This window comes from Centropristis striata, chromosome 19 (assembly GCF_030273125.1).
Source record: "Centropristis striata isolate RG_2023a ecotype Rhode Island chromosome 19, C.striata_1.0, whole genome shotgun sequence".
Taxonomy (NCBI): domain Eukaryota; kingdom Metazoa; phylum Chordata; class Actinopteri; order Perciformes; family Serranidae; genus Centropristis; species Centropristis striata.
Genome location: NC_081535.1, coordinates 12,303,743 through 12,325,390, shown reverse-complemented (window position 1 = coordinate 12,325,390; position 21,648 = coordinate 12,303,743). Strand labels below are relative to the sequence as shown.

The window sequence follows — 21,648 nt, the reverse complement described above, 5'->3', positions numbered from 1 at the left end:
ACCGCCCATCCAGGATGCGCCATACAAAGTTTCAAACGCACAACCGGACTTCTCAGTTTCGACGCGTGATGATGACGACGTAGATGTCAAATGTGGCTATTCCACGCTAACATGCTTCCATAAGCTTAAAGGTACGTATGCTTTTGGGGTCGTTTACAATTAAAGCTTAGGATTTATCCGGTCGTAGCTGAAACCAACGGTAGTGTTAAGTTTAGTAACGACGTGGTTGCAGTTTAAATTTAGTTTTTGCCCATGGTATATACAGGAGAAGGCGAACACTGACCTTCACACCATCACATACATAAAGTGTAGGACGAGTCAGTTATCTACGTTATGTACGTACTATTGTATATAATAGTGACAGTATCGTGATTCCTGCTTTATTAGGGTATCGGTTACAAAACCTGACGTCACTTGCATGTCGGAGGGGTGACATTAAACAATCAGTAACGATGACTAAAAAATGGTTTGATCAAATCAAATCAAACTTTATTTATATAGCTTTTCATACACATAAATGCAACACAACGTTCTTTACAAAAATAAGAATAAAAACAGACAATAAAAATGACAAAACCCACTCCTCCCACCCCCACATACACATCTACATGTACACATCACTTTTTGTTAATCTCAGTGGCCTCATGTTCATAAATCAATTATGATAATCAATTAAATAGTTATTTGTCAGGCAAAAGTGTCAGTATATGCTGGTTTAATCTTCTAAATGTGAGAAAGTTTTTCTTTTCTCAGTTTTAGAGCATTGCAATATGAATATCTTTAAGTTGTTAACTGGTAACCAGGCACACAAAATTTTGAACATGTAAGCTTAGGCAGTGGAAGTTATGAACATAATTTTCTGGCACTTAACAGACAAAACAGTTACTTAATTAAACATAAAAAGAGAGGTGAGTTAATATAATTGTTAGTTGCAGGCTTAGTCTGATCAGTTTGTTTGAGGAGGCAGAGCTGGGCAGAACATTATCAGATGCTCGATGTATTATTTTCTGTTCAAACTGTGAAGTGTGTAGAGTGGAGATCATGCGGGCTCACCAGCTGGCTTCTGCCACTGGATGGAGGAGAGGTGTGTCTGCAGCTGCTGCTGTGTGTGAAATCTACAGGATATGAGGCTACAGTATCCCACTGAACACCTGTGCTTCACTTTTTCTGCTTGACTTCCACTCTAAAGAGATCCGTCACCGTCCCACATCTGAGCCTATGTGCTCTGCCACAGTGTGCCCTATCACATCAGCTTGTCAGGAAACCTGCCAGCCACCGATGTCTGGTATGGGTTTGTATTTTAAGGGGTGGTCCACAGCTAGCCTAAATATTGCCATTGGAATATATTTGGATTTTGGTTGATATTCGGAGTCAGTGTTTGATTTACACATGGGACTTTTTTGTGTGGCTACACCAAAAATTGAGAGGACTGAGATCAGTACTGTATCTGGTATTTTGATGCTTTAAGTGGCCAGAGGAGGAGTTTACAATAACAAAAAAAAGCCACATGATGAATTGTTTAAGTCTTGACTCTGACATATTTTTTTAAACAAAAACTCCAAAATATATCTCTTTCTAGCAAGCGAAGTGCATACTCTACATTTAAATTGTAATAAAATGAAGTGATTGAGTATTAAATTCCTTTCAGTGTGGAGAAGTCTTTGAAATAGCATTCAGAGCAAAATGTACAGAGATAAAATTGGCATAATTTAATATACCAGTAAAAGGATATGAAAATGACTTAAAATAATGAGGGAAAAGTACTTTTTCAGTGGTTGTTTTAGTGGGTGGATTTTGCTAGGGGATATTTGGACCTATAACGGGTGGTGAAATGTCTTTTCTGGGTTTTTCAAATATTTATTCCGAGCTAAGAAAAAGTAGATTTTATAATACATTTTGTTGCATTTGAAGACCAGTTTTTCAGTCACCAGTCAAGTGGTTTTTATTTTACTTTATTTATTTTACATTTAGCTCATAACTCAAAATAATTCCTGCTGTTTTATCATTCTTCAATGAGGCAGTTTGTTTCCTTACACAACTCCCAGTTATAAATACACACCAAACAATGGAGCATGTCAGTCAGGCTGCAGTACACTATGAGCTCTTCACAGCCACTGACTGTGAAAGACCGGCTTTAGTGTGTGTTTGTGTCTGCGGGCTTGGATATCTCAGAGTTTGTCTGCGCTTGTGTGTACTCTGAGGTTCAGTGACACAGTTCGCAGTCGTGAGCCAGTTTGCGAGGTGGGAGGTGGTTATTCCATAGAAAAGGAGTGGTCGCTCTCATATTGTTGTGTGATTTTTGAATGGGAGGTTCCCCTTCAGGAATGCCCAAACAACTGTGCGTAGGTTGTAGTCTTTGTGTTGGCCTATAGATTTTTTTTGTGTGTGAGAAAAGCATGTTTGTGACTTAAAGGGGAAATTTTAGGTGTTTTGAAGTGGGGTTGTATGAGGTCATTTTCCGTCAGTGGATGGTGGTCGGCACTGCCACAGCACACCAGTCCAAGGTGATGCCTTTCAGTGTCTGGTTTTTGTGAGTCCTGAACCCAAAGATATTCAGTTTAATATGATATAAAACAAAGAAAAGCAGAAACTTATTAAATACTTGCCGATTATTTTTATTTCTATCAGCTAATCAGTTAGACAACTAATCATTGCTGCTGTATGTATTTCTACACTGCCACTTTAACGTGTTTGCACTACTAGTTTTTTTAGTTTGGTCTTGGTTGTTTGTATGTTTATTTTATACTAGTTATATATTTTTATGTTTTATTTTTACTCTATTTCGTTTTTATTACCTTAATCTGTCTTTACGCTGTACTTGTGCTGCTGCAACACCTGAATTTCCCCCATGGGGGATCAGTAAAGGAATATCTTATCTTTTTTTGAGTTTACTTGTATTTTATATGGTGGGAGATTACAGATAGAGTCTTTTTATAATCAAATCAATCAATCAAATCAAAATTACCTAATTTATCCCTGAGGGGAAATTCAGTTAGTCTGGTAACTCTGGGAGAATGAGACAGCCTGACGGATGTAGGAGCGAAGGATCTTTTGTATCTCTCCGTCCTGCAATAAAAATAAATATATAATAAATAATATATATATATATATATATATATATATATATATATATATATATATATAGATAGATAGATAGATAGATAGATAGATAGATAGATAATGTAACTACACTGCAAAGAAAATACAGCATTGACGGGCTTGGCTTTATTTGTTTTCATTTATTATATTTTCTGCCACACAATATCACCAAATAGCTGTCAAGAGAAAAAGAAACTATGTTACTATAATGTCAGTACTAAATGTAGGTCTACCTCCTACTGGCTGATATGAGCTATTACTTAATTTTGATAAATATTACCAGTGGTGCCTTCAAGTGATCGGTGTGCAATGTCTGTCATATCTAAATAAATAATGTTATCTCAGACTCTGTGGTATTGTCTTTGTGTAATAAATCCAACATTGTTTTCTATCAACTATCTCACATCCCCCTTTCTTTCTGTTTCAGTCATGGCTTTGAACCACCTCAGACTGCTGCGTCCTCTGCTGTGCCAGTCCCTGGTACGACAGGTCAGGTCTCCCCTCGTGGTCACCTCCAGGGTCAGTGCACCGCTGCTGTACCCCGGCACTACCTCCCACCCTGCTGCATGCACCAGGCTCTATGCCACCAAGAAGGCCAAATGTGAGTGAGGAGATTGCAGAGAGTGGAGTTCACATGTGTACAACCTCTGTAGTTCTGTTGGCATGAATCTGGCTTACGTGATTAGATATTATCAATCTTAGATATTCTTTCCCTCTTTTCATCTTCCAAGCCAAGGCAAAGGGCCAGTCAGCTAAGGTGAATATTAATTCAGCTCTGGTGGAGGACATCATCAGTCTACAGGAAGTGGAGGAGGACATGACAGCTGTTCTTAATGCACTCAAAGATGACTTCACACGCAACCTCAGCATCAGAACCTCGGCAGGTATTCAACTTACCTCTGTTTCTCTCTTGGACTCTCTATCATGTTGTTATCTGCCTGTGTCTCCTTACACCCCTCTCTGTTGCTTTCTCAAACTTTATAGGAGACAAAAAGAACCGATAAAAGCTCATATAGATGTTTAATAGTGGCAGGAATTAATTTGATGTCACACTGAGTGGAAATAAATGGCAGTATAATAAGAGCAATGACAATGCTATAACAGATTTAAGGATTTTAAACTAGTTGCTCAGCTATTTCCTTTTATTGTCGGTGGCATTACAGATAACAACATGGTAGAATAATAGAAAACAGTTCATTAATATCGTACTAAAGTTGTCATGATACCAGAAAGAAAACTACAGTATAAAAACTTTTAATAACTTCAATAGTATTTCATTACCACGGAAAAAAGGTCCATTGCACACATATGTAATACTGTAAATAGTAATTCAATACAATTATTAATATTCTTAAATGGTTTCCCTTGAAGGCCTGCACATTCATTATGTCATATCCTCTCTTTTTTCTGTAATGTTGCCTCATGTGTAAACACAGTGCAACATGAGTTTCCCCTCTATAAATAAAGAATAAATAAAATGGAGTAAAACAAGAAACCACTGTATAAATAAAGCAGAGGGTTGGTTGATCTTCTCCCCCTATGTTTCATTTGTGTAGCCGCAGGTTCATAATCTGATTGTACGTCTGGGGTTGTTTTTTTTTATAGCTTTGGTACATTCAATACTATTAAATGCATAATTCACGGGGATTGTATCCTCTTTCACGCGAGGAATTGAAAAAATTAAAGAAATATTTTGTATATATTTTCCAACAGCAGGTTCTATTTGCAAAGATATGTCTATGATCTTACGGATGTCTGCAGTCCAACCAGAATGATACAATGTTTACCCCGAAGAAACCAATGTTTGAATTCAGTTTTTCCCCGAAGGTTTTTTCTTTCAGCAACATCTCTACAAACATAGCTTTTCTTTGTCGATAAACAAACTGTTTGCCACCTCTCTCATAGCCCCCTCCAAGCAGCTTTTACATTTTATTTCCATAATGTTGGAATAAGCATCACTATTAGAGCCCAACAGATATTATCGGCCTATATGGGCCTATCAAAGGCCCTTCCGTATCGGTGTATATGCTATCCGATTTGTATGATCTATTATGAAATCTTTTTTCACACAATATTTAATGCAGAAAATGATGTTTGGTGTGATTTAGAAATGGTCTTGGCTATTTTCTTTTTTTCTTTTGTGTTTTTTTAAATCTATTTATTCTTTATTTTCTCAGTTTCATTTATAGAATTGACTGAGCATGTAATACATTGTTTGTATAATAAGGTATAACAATGGTAAATATTATTTAATGCAATTTTTATGTTTGAGAAAATATCTCTCTGGGAACCTTTGCAGAGTTGTGAAAAATCAGTGCACAATCCACATAAAAAAGGTCTATTTTCATTCCAGCTCAAAAAATGATTATACCATATCAGACACCTTATCAGTTATCAATGAATTCTCCCCCCTCTAAATTCAGTATCCCCATTAGTCTCAAAAATCCCATATCAGTCAGGCACTAATCACGAATCAGAAAGTAAAATAAAAGTGTTGAGGTGACACATGGACCTTTTATTTCTACTTTAAATTTGACAAGAACTGTTGCAGTGCAGTTTCATCTTTCAGCTGCATCATGAGCTGTACACATGAGGTCTTTCCTTCTTGACAGCACATCAAAGGCACATTTTTACTCTGGCATAAAAGTCAGTAAGTGTTCCTCTTTGTTTGCATCTACCTGACGAAGCGCCTAAGGGCTGAGAGTGAGCCCCAGTGTGACCTTACCTTGACCCCAGTTTGACCTCTCTTTCCCCAACTACATCCTGGTCGTGACCCCTTTGCCTCTGGGTTCTAACAAATGGGAGCTGGGCTCGGGGGAGTCAGGGGTTGGGTGTATAATGGAAGCTCCCAAGGGAAGCAGCAGCCACTAGGATCAAACTTCAAACTTAAAGTGTCTGAGCTTTTACTCCTTTTCCTCCTCAGATAAAAGTGCAATTTCTGTGACATTTGATCTGCAGCATGTGCAATCTTTTTACTTTTAAACAACAGGAGCACAAACACAACCTTGAATTTTATGGTTGACACTTATGTGGCTTGTAGATTTCCTCCAACTGGTTCACTGATCTTTATGCATCTGTCCATTCTTCATCATGTTCACTTCATCTTTTTTCTGTCTTCACTCATCATTCGGCAATTTCTTGGTCTGAGTCATCTTCTATCTCCCGCCCCTCCCACCATATCCCTCCATTACTTACTCTTCTTTTTTGTTTTTCCAACAATTCCAAGCCTTATTTTTTTGGCATCAGCTCATCTGTGTCTCATGCCTTTGAATTCAAGTTTCTCATTGACCCATAGGGAAATATTTGTCACAGGGCAAGACTTCCCTATTTTCCTCCCTCCATCTCTTCAGTCCTCCATCCCTCCATCCCTCCATCCTGTCATCCTCGTTCCATCTCTCCATCCACTCACTGCTGTCCTCCACTCCATCCGTCCTCCTCTCTTCTATCCAGCTGCACAGTAATCCAGGGAGGCAGCAGGACTTAGAGCTGACAGGAGAGATGAGATGGTGGAATGGAATGACGTCAGTTGTCCGTGTGTGTGTGTATCTTGTGCAAGTGTGTGTGTTTGTTCCATGATCATCTCATCTGGCTCTCATTAAGCTTATGAGTACATGTGTGTGGATATGACTGTATGAGCGGTTGTGTGTTGCCATGAAGGCATACTGTGTGTGTGTGTGTGTGTGCGCACGCACGCGCGCGCGTGTGCGTGTGTGTGCGTGTACGTGAGCGTGTGGTAATTGTGTAGCAGAAAGTCGTAGATAGATGCAGATAGAGAGGATCAATGCTGTGACCACCATACTTCGGTTTGTCATGGATGGGTAAAGACAGCCCAAAAAACGAGCACTGTTTCTATGGAAACGTTGTTAAGACAGAGTGGACAAAAAACATTGAATATCACTACTGGAAAAAAAATCCTAGAAATACTTAACATTCACATCTTACATGCTTTAAGGCTCAAGATACACATTCTTTTTCTCGTACTGTCGGAATACCTGTATTCACCGCTCAGTTTTAGCGCTGTCCCTTTAAGCCCCTCCCCCCAAAAAGCCCAGTCTACTCTGATTGGTCAGTCTGATTAGTCACTCCTGTAGAATTCCTGTAAATAGAAAAACTGCAACAGCATACAGTATATACAGTTGTGACATCACAACCTAACAGAAATCCTGATGGGGCGTTTAAAGGCACAGTTTCTGAATATAGACTGAGTGCATTTCTTCATGAATCGAGCATTTTGATGCTTATCACAGTCTTAATATAGCGCTTAGACCTGCTTTGTAATAAATAAGACATGGAAATCTCACTTTTTGTAAAACTGGACCTTTTTAAAACACCTTCAGGTATTTACCAATAGGTCTTAAGAGCTGTTGGAGCTTGAAGGAATAGACATTTTGGGCCAATGATCCTTCGTTCCAATTTAATGATTGAAATTGAAGGCTCATTTTGATTTAGCTTAAATTTAGAACCGAATCGTGACACACACAGAAGGTGACTTAAAAAATCAAAATCAAATCAAAATTACTTTATTTATCCCTGAGGGGAAATTCAGTTAGTCTGGTACAATCTCTGTTAGAATGAGACAGCCTGATGGCTGTAGGAGCGAAGGATCTTTAGTATCTCTCCGTCCTGCAACAGAGAGAGGAGCCGTCCACTGCTGTTTTTTTGGTCCATAAAGGTTTTGTGTAGTGGATGATCCTGGTATTTCAGGATGGACTCGAACATCTTGACAGGTCATCTCTCCACCACCTCCTCCAGTGTGTTCAACCTGGCTCCAACCACAGAACCAGCTCTTTAGACCAGTCTGTCCAACCGCCTTGCATCTCTGTGTCTGATGCTGTCTCCCCAGCAGACTGCAGCATAAAACAACACACTACCACCACAGACTGATAAAACATCTGCAGCATCTTACTACAGATGACCAGAGATCTGAGCTTCCTTAAGAAAAAGAGGCGGCTCTGCCCCTTTTTGTAGACAACGTCTGTGTTTAGGGACCAGTCCAACTTATTATCCAGGTATACACCTAGATACTTATAACTTGGCACCACCTCGAAGTCACAGGTAGACTTTATGGTTATGTTATGGCTATTCGTTTTTTATGCTTTAATTAGACAGTGTCAACCTTTATTAGACTTCCTATACAGAGTGGGAAAAAATATCAGAGTGGACTCATGAATGTGAATCATCAGTGTACATCCCTAGTGTGTGAAGGTTACAAATAGTGTCCTATGTATTAACTAACCTATATGAAATATTTTAACACAGAACAATTTGGCAAATCCTTTCTCAGCTGTCCTGTTCTGTCTGTCTCTCAGCAACTGTACCCCTCTTCACCCTCCACCTTTGTAGTTTAAGAAATGCCTGTCTGTCTGTCTGTTCACCTAAAGTGCTAGCAGATGTGTAGGTGCTCATAGTTAAGTTAAGTTATTGTTAATGTCACAGATGGACATAAAAGGTCAAAAATGGAGACAGTATAACTGGCAGGTAGGTAGGCAGTGTGTCAGTTGTGCTTTCTTTACATAAAAGGATCCATTTCATCACATCATTTTCATCACATTTGTTTTTTTTATTTATTCCACTGCATCTAATCTCTGTCTGGTACATATGTTATTTTGCCCTTAAGTCATATAAAAAAAAACTGATTTTTAAATTACACTGTTGCCTCACCTCCCCCTCACCCCCACCTTTTCCACACACACCACCAGCATAGCCCCCGATGGGTAAGCAGGGAGTGAGTGATGTAAGGCAGAGGTGGAGACGGAGGAAACAACTGCGTCTGAGGTTAGCCAGATGGAGGAGAGGGAGAGGGGCGGATGGATGGAGTAAGGGAGTAAAGGGAGAGAGAGAGGGAGGAGGGGACAGAAGTCAGCCCATGTTGGCAAAGCTACCTTTGTTTCTCTCGTGTTGACAGCGAGGAGAGACAGTAGATCATGGAAAGTCTTAACACTATAACAGTGGGCTCAGATTTTTTTTTGTACTCATGCTGTTTGTGGCTTCTGCTGCACATTCATCTGTCTGCGTGTTTATTTGTTAATCTGTCTGACTAAATAAAAAAGCAAAACACACAGTCAATCATTCATTTTGCATGGAAACAGAAAAGCTTCTATATCTGCAACAATAAGATATGTCTGAGTAAAGATATTTATTACATAGTTTAGTACATATATTTAGTACTGTAAATTTCAAGCACTCCACATTGTGAACTTTTTAAAAATGTATAATAATAATTAAAAATAGAACTCTATAATGATGAAAATTAAGGTGAAATATACAGAAAAAGCAGCCTATAAAATATATGATACTTTTTACACAGGCAGGTAAAATTGGCTGTATAATGTAGGGCTGCAATGAGTGCCATTTTTTACATTCAAAACTTTAAGGTTTTTGAATGAAGCTTTGAATGTCTGTCATCATATTTTATGATGTCATCACCCTAAAAAATGATACATAATTCTCGAAAAACATTTTCTTTTTAATGAATATGTACTTATGTTAATGTTATTGAGTGTTGTTAAATTATTAATACAGGTGCATTCCTCCCCTTTTCTGCAACAAGTGGGTATATTTGTTGATTTAGAATTTGAATGTCAACATTGTGAATGAAGCTTCATTCGGTGTTAGATGATTAGGTGATTTCTTGAATTGCCGATTTAAGTAAATTAATTAAGCAAATAATCAATTACTTGTATCCATATTTGTTTAGGGGCTCTGGATCACATCATGGTGTCGACAAAAGATGGGAAGTTCCCTCTCAACCAACTGGGACAGATCTCCATGAAATCACCTCATCTCATTATGGTGAACATGAGCAGCTTCCCGGAGGTAAGGCAATCACACAGACACACACACACACACACACAAACACAAGTACACACGTGCAGATTCGTACTACCGGTATCTGTTTGTCTCACATATGTAAGCACCAAGTAACTAAAAGCTTTATAAAAATAATCCGAAGCACAGACAGATAGACGGTCCTCACAGAAGGAAAAGTGAGCCAGAGCAGAACTCTAAGCCCACTCTCTGTATAAATGAAACCTGACCTGCTTCTCTCTCCAACTGTGTCTCAGATGCTAATTGATTGATCACTCTGGGAGCTCTTTGTTCTGGGGTGAAAGATAGCAACATGAACCCAAACTCTGTATGTGCGTGCACTGAGATGTGGTTACATCTGCATGCGAGTTGTCACAGAATAGGAAATGACCTCATTTTACCCCCAGGTTAGGAAGGAATGGATTATTTTTCTTTTTTTTTCTTTCATTTTTACTCCTTTTTCTTTCCTTCCTTTCCTTCTTAGATGATACAACACTGTGCTAATCAGAGCTACAGAAAGACATTTTGTCCATAGGGGCGGGCCACATCTTTAATGGCCAGACTTTCTGGTGGTCTGGAAAATCGAAATGAGCTTTTTTAGCATTTAACACGACATTATGCAATCATATAGCTAGAGTCATGACTGAAGATTTAGTTCTCTTAGATCTTATTAGCCATTGGGCAGATAAATGGCAACATCGTGCTTTATTTTTATTGATTTTTTTTCCACATACATAGTTCTAAATATGTATTTTGTGGTGAAACTCTTAGAATGCTAATATGACTGATGATAAGAATTCTTTATGCAAATGACAAAACAAGAAAGTGTGCAAAGGTGATGATATAAAATGCATAGTTTGGTAAAGTGTTGCAAACACATTCATTACTTTAGTATGAACATCTAAAATGATAAATCATAGACAGACAGGCAAGAACACATGTACCACCTGAGAAATTAAGTAATAATAAATGACACATTATATAACTGATATTTGCATCGTACACTAAATACTTATAGCAAGTGCAAAAAATTAAATTACAGAACAACAAACCATAATTTAAAGCTGTACAGTGTGAGGCTGTACTTCAATACTTATACATGCTAACATGCTGATGTAAAGCAGGTATGATGTAAGCATCTTGTTCATCATCTTGGTTTGGCATGTTGGCATGCTAACAGTATTTGGTATTACATTTCATCATGAGGGGAGCATGACTGTGTTGAATGCCAATCCATCCAATAATTGTTTAGTCATTTCACATTAACCTTATTGTGGCGATAGAGGAAAAGTCAGGGTTTAGATTGGATGGATTTATTGTTGACATATTTTCAGTCTGAACCAAAGTGTTGGACTGACCTACTGACTGACATTGCCACCCCTACAGCAATGCTGTTGGCATGACTGAAAATATAAGCTAGACACAATACAATGGGATGTGAGGCAATATAAAAGCTTAACATCTTAAGCACAATACAAGTGAGTTTTAACCATAGACTGTGAAAAATATATTGTCTCCGTTAAGTCATCTATAGGTTGTGAAGCAGTGTGTTGGCTCTGGCTGTTGCCATCTTGTGAGTTCCTGACTCCTTCTAACCCCTGGTTAATCCAAAATTGTACAAAGAGGTTGTGGTAGTTGAGTTGGTGCAATTAAAGCCTGGTTGTTGAACCCATGTGATGACATCCACCTGTCGCTTAAAGAGGCCACGCCTTTAATTATTCAAACTTTAGGTAAGCCATAATATAATTTAATGGATGAGTTATATTACAATGTCATTCTCCTGTACAGTTGTCATAAACAGCAAAACTATAGAAAGCTATAGAGTCTAAAATTTCATTTCATTCCATTTTAAGTATGAGGCTATAAACATGTTTGTTCCTGCTGTTTACGTTTTAGCATAGGAGTCGATGGGGATTGACTCGCTTTTGGAGCAACCCTCAAGTAGCCATTAGAGGAACTGCAGTATTGGCCCTTCCATGTTGGCTTCATTTTTCAGCCAGTTTGTTTTAAACAGATTTTATAAGTAAACTGTAGATGACATACAAAAGGTAGTTTAATCTTTTTGAGAACCACCTGTCTGTGACAAATAACCTTTTGCAACCGTTTTCCACCACCTTCTTTTTTTCCTACTTGTCACCCTTTATGAACCTGAGAGGTGTGGTTTCACCTGTTGTTCTCCTTTGTACTGACACAAAACAACATGCAAATCAAAGCATTTATCAGCATCTTAAATCTGGAAACCCATGCTTCAACCTGAATCAGGCTGAATGTACTCTCGGTGAGTCTATTTCCTTCCCAGAAACTCTGAACCATAGACCACACACACACCGGCAGACACATCCCTGCACACACACGCTATGCTGTCGTGCCCTACGTTACCCATGTCCCACTCAGAGGTGAGTCGTCAGTACCCAGAGCTAATAGGCTTATAATGATGCCTATCCATTACCAGGCACTCCAGAGGCCCTACCATTGTTTTCCATTCATTCATTAAGAGCAGCCTGGGAAGGCACAGTGGAACTAACAACAACTAGCAGCATGCTTAGATCAGGAGGCAATTTGGTGTGTGTGTTTTAGGATGAGTGTATATGTGTGTGTTTAAGCATCCCACCACTTTGTTCATAAAGTGTTTTCTTCAGGACCCCTTTTAAACATGCACGCACACGGACTCTTGCACACATTCCTCTCCGCTCGCCTCTTTGCTTTGAACCGGGCCGTCGAGCGTTTGATGTGAAACTTCAGTGTAATTTTTCTTCCCCACCAACATATTAACCAGAACCTGCCCGGCCTTTTCCAGAGAAATTCCCCTCGGTTTTCCGTAACCACCGGAGTGGTCGTCCGGAGAGGGGGAAGCTGTGATGAATTTGATGCTGAGAACAATCAAACATAGGTATGGGCTGAATCTATCACCCCACACTCAAAGAGAGCAACCAGAGGCCTGTGCTCCGGATGATTTCGAAAAAGGAAAAAAGAAACCTCATGAATTAATTTAACGCACACAAATAAATTCCTTTAATCTTGCTGCCATTTCTTTCCCCCAGCGGATAAAGCCAGAAGGAGCTGTCGGGAGAGAGGGGAATAGGGTAGAAAGAGGAAATGATATGCTGTTTTTCCCCGCGTTGCACATTTGCACACTTTGTTAAAGCTCAGCTAAGGGAATTGTCATGCGGTTGCAGAATTGGTTTGAGGAGTGTGACTTTGTTTTCAGTAATTCAAAGGATTTGGCTTCCTCCCTCTTGTCTGTACGCACTGTTTAACTGTAACTCTCTGGCTCTAATGTAGTATTTGCGAGACTGAAGGATTGTGTTGTATATGTGGATCAAGTTTTTATGTTTCACATATGTGGAAAGCTGTTTTCATATTTACCATTGAGTTACATGAAAGCTTCTTTTTCTGCCTGATGTCCTGCAGGCCTGCCAAACAAATACACTTTTAAATACATTTCCAAAGAAGCCACTATATTAATTAACTGATATTATTATAGTGTTATGTGACTGTCGACCAACACTTCTGAGAAGCTCTTGACAGTATTTTTGTCTGATCCTGCGTTGTGTTGAAATATCATTTACCATTTACAGCACAGCTGCCTCTCCAGCCAGCGTCCACATTGACGCTGGATCACTTGTTCCTTCACAAAACACATAATGCTCTTCTTTTCATCTCTCTCTGATTATCTTCATCCTTTAAAAGGAAGACAGATGGTGTTTGGGAAATATTAGTTTTTTTCAATAATCCATTTTAGACAACAGCTGAGTAGAAAATGTTCTGCAGATGTTTTCATTTCTAGTAATAGTTTTTGTTCCAAATCCATGACTATCCTCTCAATCTATTTATTTCTGTTGATGTAGTTGCTCAGTGCAGATCAGAAACATACATTTTCACTTTTGCTCTTAGTGATGTTTGCATTTACATTGTTGTGCAAGATTTGTATTCAGTTACACCATACATGATGATACCAGATGTTAAGGGAAATCTAATGTGACAGTGACTTTTGACAACAGTAATACTAGTTTGCACAACAAGAGGCTTTTTGACTTTTCATAGACATAAAACCAAATTTTTACTATATAACATTGACGTTAGCTCTGCCCAGTTCAAGTGTTCCAATAATAGGTCAGGACAGTGTGATAAAGAATACCAAGATCCTGGATCCTGCTAAATTGATTTCATTTATTTTTAATACGTGTTTAATGTGTGTATAATATGTCTAGGCATTGACATAAATTACTCACATCCTTTAAATCTAACATATTAAAAGTCCTACAATGCAAAAAATAGCATCACTGAATATATTTTTATTCGCTGTAGTAATTGGACGTTTTATTAAGTAAAAATAACAGCATTGTAACAGAGGATGACATGAGAAAACATTCAGTCATATTGTCAATTCATCAGTTTTGAATTATATTACTGCAACAACATATAGTAAGTATTTATCGCTTTTTAAAGAATAGAAACAGACAGAATGTAGAGAAATGTAGCCTCAAAGTCTGAAAAGTGCCTTGAAACCTTAATTATTTCTTTCCAGCAGGGAGGTCAACTCCACTGGTTGCAAAAATAAATCTGATTGTATAGAAGTCTATGAGAAAATTGGCCTACTTCTCACTTGATTTACTGCCTCAGTAAACATTTTCCTACTGAGTTTATGGTCTTGTTTCAAGTCTTCATTAATACAGCATGATGCTTATTTTATAAGTTATGGTTCCACTGAGAGTGAAATGCGCAAAAAAGGAAGCTATGGTTTTTGGCATGGCTACCTTGTAAATGACTAGTCGCTACCATAGCAACCTGTCAATCAGGATTGAGCCGTAAAAATGTATATCCATGGCACTGTGTTCAGTTAAATAGCTGTAAACTTGGTTTTGGGTATTGTCCGTGTTTTTGTCTTAGAGCTTTTGTGCTTTCAGTTCATAAAAGTAAAAAATATCTTGTTCAGTGTTTGGTTGGACTAAAAGACACTAAGGAGCCAGGTTTTCATTTTTTTAGTAATATGTGACTTGGATGCATCTTGCTAACCAAGCCAGCTAGCTAGCACTGGTGCTAGCTGCTAGCTTAGCTCCATTTTCCTGTCCAAATATAGTGCGTTTTGGCTCCAAAAATAACAAGATAGTGATGGCCAAAAACCGAAACTCAAGACTTTAAAGCAGTTGTCTTCAAACCAATGGGGTGGCTACGTTTAGTTATTTTGTGCTGTCTTTGTGTGTAAACCTTAATGCCTCTAAATCTTAATGTATTGACTTTCCTTCCATATTGGTGAAAGCCAGTAGAGTTTAGACATCTTTTTCACCCCCACATACCAAGACTGATCATAATTCGATACATACTCATAGTTAACAGTGAATTATATATGTACATGTACCTCACCTCACAATAATTACTATTTACTATTTCATGCCATTAACAGGCATTAAGCTACTTTTAATATAAAAAAAAATAAAGATGAATACTTACAAACTCAAAAGCACATGTGTGTATCCATGTATCATACACAAGCACAAGCAGACTCTCCTGTGAGGTCACCGTGGGTCGACGCCCTGCCCTGCAACCTCTCAGTCCTGTCCCACAGGGCTGAGCGCTGACAGTGGCCCGAGGCACTTCCACACTGCATGGGCTTCCCCTGACACACACACACCCCACCCAAACACACACATACACACACTACATACACACCACAACACCTTAATGATTGCCAGCTGGAGCTGGGCCACTACCTGCAGTTGTAGCGCTGCTTTTCAATTCACACCAGTGCTCAAAGCTAGCACACATTCAAGTATGTGCGTGTGTGTGTGTTTCTGATATTGTGTGTGTGTCTCTTCCCCAGTGCACAGCGGCTGCCGTCCATTCCCTGAGAGAGAGTAGCATGAACCTTAACCCAGACGTGGACGAGGCGATCATCAAGGTGCCCGTTCCCAAGTGAGTTTTTTTCTAAAACACACACACACACACACACACACACACACACACACACAGCCCCAGGGGCAGAAACACTTTCCTGCTTTTAGTTCTCTTGCTTAACGCTTTTACTTTTCTCCTGTTATCCCACTGTTTTCCACTTTCACTATTACAATACAAGGACTGTTCCAAAAGTCTTTTTTTTTAACATCCAAGAGTTTATTGAGGTTTTAGAATCAAGCTCTGATTGTCCGTGGTTATATTTTGACGTCATCGCCCAGAATTAAATCCTCTCCTCTCTCACAATCCTTAGTTTGAGTAAAGTGAATCATCAGATAAATGTTATCGAGATGTAACTTATGGTGCTGCTTGACTGTCCTGTTATGTGACTGCAGTAAAAATGATAGGGTTTTTTCAAAGACTAAATGACAGACGTTTTGGGGGGGGATTTGGAAATTTTCAGAAATTATTACATACATAAATATATTGTTATTATTATTATGATGTTATTTATTTATTTATTTATTTATTTATTTATACATTTTGACTTTTGGATCACATAAGTCAAAAGTAATCATATGCAGCCACCACTAGAATCTTATTCTGTGAATAGTATTATAATATTAGTGGAGCCTAATATATATGTGCAACTAGGGGTTTCTCATTTATATTGTAAATCACAAATCGATCATAATGAGCATTCATTTTCAATTATCAAAATCAGAAAAGCAGGATCTGCAAAATCTGAGGATATGGCCTCAGTGTGTTATTTCTTGAAAATGATGGCAGTCATGTTTGTTTGATCTTTTTAAAAGAAGAATTTGAAAATGTAAATTAAAAACATCTCCTAATCTTTACGAATTACTTCTCGGAAGTCTAACAATAACACAACCTTCAGTGTTAAAAACAAATCTGTAAATTGCGATTTGATTCAAATTTTGACCTCAAAATTGAAAGTCCAATCAAATTGTCTTGGAGAATCATAACACTCCAATCTGTAACTGTGCAGAGTACCAGGTTTAAACAGTATGAATAGCCATAGAAAAACAAATACAAAAAGCCATGCAGAAATCAAATGTTGTATCATATCTCAAGTACTAGCCCTAAATCAATTTGGGAATGAATTATTCAGTTGACAAAAAATATGAATTGATTATATTAAATTACATTATTTGGGGTTTTTTTTGTCTTTTATGCTTTTCTGCTCTGCTAAACTGTGATGAGATTTTGACATTTTATAGACTAACTGACCAATAAATCAATGTAATTATCAATACATAATGTAAATTATGATACACTTAAACCCTACAGTAAATCTCATTCATGGTTTTGAATGTCTCCCCACAAATAAATCCCTGTAACTGACAGATTTATGGACTTTTGTTTGTAGATGTATAGAGACCCCCGGTGTGTTGATGTGAGGGTCGGGTCACTCTCTCTCTCTCTATACTGACTAAACCTCTCTCACTCATTCTCTCGCTCTCTTTCTCTGCCAAGTCAAACAACCTCCCAAAAAAAACTATCCGTCACTCACTCACTAAACCACTCTGTGTGTATATACAGTGTGTTTTTTTACATATACACACATGTGCATGTAAGTATACATGTATGAATGCTGGCTTGTGTTTAGGTGCGTGTGTGCGAGCATGCATGTGTGTGTGCGCGTGGAGCAGCAGGTGTTAGTCTGGCAGAGGAGGGACACAAGAGTCAGACTGCTTTCCCCCTGCAATCAGTCTCGGCACGCTCCGAGCCTCCATTTGCATTTCCAAAGAGAAGGCGCTCCTTGATTGGCCCTGGAATCGGTAATTAGGCCGTATTGTTTGTGGTAAATAGACGCTGCACTTGGATTGTTTGCAAATAGTCCCCGAGGCAAAAACAACGAAAAAAAGTAGCCAATTAAGGACAAAGAGGGAGAGTGAAATGGGAAGTAGGATTTTCTGAGTGATTAACAAATGCAAAGTGAATACAAAGTTGTCGGGATGACGGATGTTTCAGCTCTGGTCTGAGACCTCGGCGAGTGATTGTTGTTAGATGGCTTCTTACGAGTCAGAACTCAAATGATTAGACTTCATGGTTACAAGCACTTAACATTCTCATTTGCACAAGTGAGGACATGGTTTTTCATTAGTTTTTTTCCCTGCACAGTTATGTCTTTTGTGTCTGCCACATTCTTCCTAGATCTCTGTGTGCTGTTTGATGATAATTTAAATTTTTTAGCATATTTTCCTATGGCATACAGTCTCAAAAGTAAAAAAAAAAAAAAAGACACATTCACCAACACTGAGAGCTTAAAGAAACTACAAGAATTTTTATTTTGTTTCAATGTTGGTAACCTCTTTGGACCAAGGATGTAGTGTTTTAATGAAGATCACCACCTCTTGTCTTAAAGATCTTGATCTGGCTCGTGCATGCATTTCTTTCAGAAGTGACTGATAGAAAGACACTAATTATTTTTATATTAATTTTCTTGTTTAAACGGCTATTTTCACAGTGCATAGCAATGAGATAATATATCTATTTGATGGTGAAATAAAGTAAAGCCATGACCGTTAATTCATATTTTAATGTAAAATCACATCTCCCACTGTAAAATGGACGTACTACATAACTGTTGGGGAGGAAAAGGGCCAATTCTGGGTCAGTTTTGAATCATTTTCTCTGCATCTGTTGAATGAGCAGTTAAGGTTGACTCACATTTTTTGTCCGTGCTCACTGTCTCTCCCGTTTAGCCCTTCTTTGCGCGGTCAGTTCTTTACTTTTTCTCTTTTCCATAACCACAAAATTTGACATCAACAATAAAATTCTAACAAAATATTTCCTCATGATTCCTTTTTGCTGGCTAACATACTACTCTCTGTCAGACTTTACCTTTGAAAATGTAAACACAGCTTCTTCTGGTCTGTGTGTCGTAAATCCTTTCATCTAGTGGATTACTTGGATAGATCATATAGAGACATCCGTATTAAATTAAGATTTTCTTTTTGCACTTATTTAACCACTTGGTACAGTGCATTTCCCAGCTTTTTAAGATGACCTGAGCATACATAAGTTTGCTTTGTGTCAGCCATGAACCAGTCTCCAAGGGATTCTTACCTCCTGTTTTTCTTCTTCTTTGTTTTCTTCTGTCTTCTCTCTTTTCCCTCATCTCCTCCTTTCCCTGCAGAATAACACGGGAACACAGGGAGAACCTCACCAAGGTGGCCAAACAGTTGAGCAACAAGGCTAAAGACTCGCTGAGGAAAGTGCGATCCGATGCTGTTTCACAGGTCAAAAAGATGAAGGACGCTCACTCAGAGGACACCATACGACTCGTAGAGAAACAGGTATGACATAGGGAGGAAAAAAAGGACAACAAGGCTGTTGGACATAAAGCCTCTTCATTGATAGATCAGACTGAAAAGGGGTGGAGGAGTTTAGAATCAGATATGTCTCAAAACTGAAATGAGTCAAAGAGGTAACTGTTAATTAGACTCTACTGAGCCAAAACTGTCCAAGGACACAGAAATGATAAATTGTGAGGTGAGAAAGTCATCATCAGTCAAGTCACATTCAGTCACATTGCAGCTATAAAATGTCAGCTTTTACCAGACCTACACCAGAAGAAGGCAAAAGGTGTATTCATAATGTTTTTCCTGTCTTCTCTGCCTTCACAGATTGGGCAAATGGCGGACAACATTGTTGTGGACATTGACAAACTGCTTGCAGTCAAGACCAAGGAGCTGTTAGGTTAACTGTCAGGATTATAAGGTTTCATTTTTTTATATTTTGGTTCAAGCTGAATCTACAGATGGACACACAACAGAAGCAACATGTCATGCCTATTTATATGACAAAATCACATCGCGGAGGTAGTTTTTCAATCCTGTTCTGAGTCTAAAAAACTTCACACAAAGGAACGAGTCTTGGTCCAGTTGTAAGTGTCTTGGCAGAAACCGGGTTTTGGTTCCTGCCCACATCACTGGCAAAGATCTGCTCTTCGCTGCTGGGTGATATCTGTGTTTAACTCGTCAGCACATAAACAGAAATTGGCACGGAAACAACAACAACGACAGACTGCCAGTCACCTCCCTCCTCCCTTGTTACTCATCCTGTCTTCAAACAAACACCAAGCGAGGGACGAATGGACTTTTAATGGGATTTGTGGGCCTCCTCCTAATCAAACCTCTTGCCACAAGGGCTGTCTGTTTATATAAAACAAGCGCACCCGTCTGAATGTAAACTGGCTGCGGGTTTGACTTGGTGGCAAAGACAGAGAGAAAGGAAGAGAGGGTTTGTTCCAGAGTCGCAGGATATGATTAGCGTGTTGCCAAACATTTGTTTCACATTGATTCAAAGTCTGTTAAAAAAAAATGCACTCGAGTAAAAAAAAGCCTTTAATTTCTACCCACGTCTAGGATTGATAAAACAGCTTCTCTCTTGACAATACAGTCGGGAAAGTAACATTATTGATGGACTCCATTAAAGAAACACTGCTTTGTACCATGTGCGTCATCTTTCTCTCTCTTGTTTTCTTTTCTTTTTCCCCACTTTTGGTTTGAAGTCTCCCCCTCCTCCATTAGTCAGAGTGATAATGGACTTTTCCTGTGTACAGACCTCCAGGCCCTGCCTGCTGGCACCACAATTGTCCATTAGGGAAAGAGGCTTTTAATGTTTTGCACTTGGCCTCCCTTTGTCTTTAAATGACTGCACTTTTGAAGCCACGCTCAGGAATTGAGGTACGAGTACTTGTCGAAGTGGTCCGATAACAAGAAATGTGTATGAATAGGAAACCTACCCGACGACACACATGGCTCTGCTTTCATCTATCTGCTGTTTACACCGGCTAGAGGCTTTCCGCACTATTATGTGGTCGGTGTCTTCATCTTTATCATGGTTTGTTTTGCTTCCTCTGCTACTTGTTGCTGGCGGCCCACATGGCAGACAGGTTTCATTTTGAAAGTTTGCCCACGCACTTGACCTTATAAGCAACCAGTCATTTGATGTTTACAGCACTGCAACATTACACACTTCTAATTAAATCTAAATCAAAATGCTGTCCAACCTCTTTTAAAGGGGCAATGTGTTAGATATGATGAGAATTTTGCTTTATAATGTTTAACAAATGAACTAAGATTGCAAATAGTATGTGAAGAATTAATGGTAAAATTATGTTTTAAAAAAACTTCTATGTATTGTGTTGCAGAGATTTTTACTGAAATGAGCATACTAACTAGCTTGTGCCTCAAGAGGCGATAGTGAGTTACTGTAGCATTCAGACCTTCATCAAAACTAGGATTCCTTTGTTTAAGAAACTGTTGCAATGGACAGGTTCCCGGGAAATCTCGCTCCATCTTGGCTGAGATTGCTCCCTCTGCGTAGGAAGCAGAAGAGAGGCAAGCGAGTCGGGATCCAGGCTAGGTTAACAAGCTGTATCCAGTGTCTTTCTCACCAATGCCTGCTTTGTTGTCAATAAGCAAGGTGACATAGAGTCAGAGACCTGGTTTGCGTGAAAACATCCTAAGACTTAGCTTAGTTGTGGAGCTAGCAAGCCACATCATCTGTTGTGCAAACCCCATACCCGACTCCACATTGCATCTGCCTGCGCCTCCTTTCTGCTGGGCTGTTAAGCTCTGTGCACTCCGCTGAGCAAGTACTCACCGAGATTACGATATACTCCTCGGGCATTCATTGCAACAGACTCACTTTGGCTGTGGGTCTTAATTTTAGTTCGCTATACGTTTGAGAAAGTTTTATTGCATGTCTCACTGTACACAATCTTGAACATTGTCATTAAGTATATAATGTAATTCTCACACAGGGAAATAATGCCCCCAATTTTTTGGAGCAAAAAGACTGGATTAATCATGTTCC

The 21,648-nt window shown here is 38.8% G+C and overlaps 1 protein-coding gene across 1 annotated transcript; it reads left to right on the top strand.

Annotated features, from left to right (window-relative positions):
- The first annotated feature begins 6 nt into the window (after window positions 1–6).
- mrrf (mitochondrial ribosome recycling factor) lies at window positions 7–20,270 on the top strand. Its single transcript, XM_059358101.1, has 7 exons — window positions 7–131; window positions 3,527–3,700; window positions 3,831–3,983; window positions 9,797–9,915; window positions 15,728–15,819; window positions 18,962–19,121; window positions 19,452–20,270. Exons 2-7 carry the CDS (start codon window positions 3,529–3,531, stop codon window positions 19,527–19,529), a joined length of 774 nt encoding a protein of 257 aa, XP_059214084.1. The 5' UTR covers window positions 7–131; window positions 3,527–3,528; the 3' UTR covers window positions 19,530–20,270.
- The last annotated feature ends 1,378 nt before the right edge of the window (window positions 20,271–21,648 follow it).

Coding starts and splice junctions, on each gene's coding strand:
- mrrf (XM_059358101.1), top strand. CDS start 3,529: ATGGCTTTGAACCACCTCAGACTGCTGCGTCCTCTGCTGTGCCAGTCC. Junction 9,916..15,727: donor ACATGAGCAGCTTCCCGGAG/GTAAGGCAATCA, acceptor TCTCTTCCCCAG/TGCACAGCGGCTGCCGTCCA. Junction 19,122..19,451: donor TACGACTCGTAGAGAAACAG/GTATGACATAGG, acceptor CTGCCTTCACAG/ATTGGGCAAATGGCGGACAA.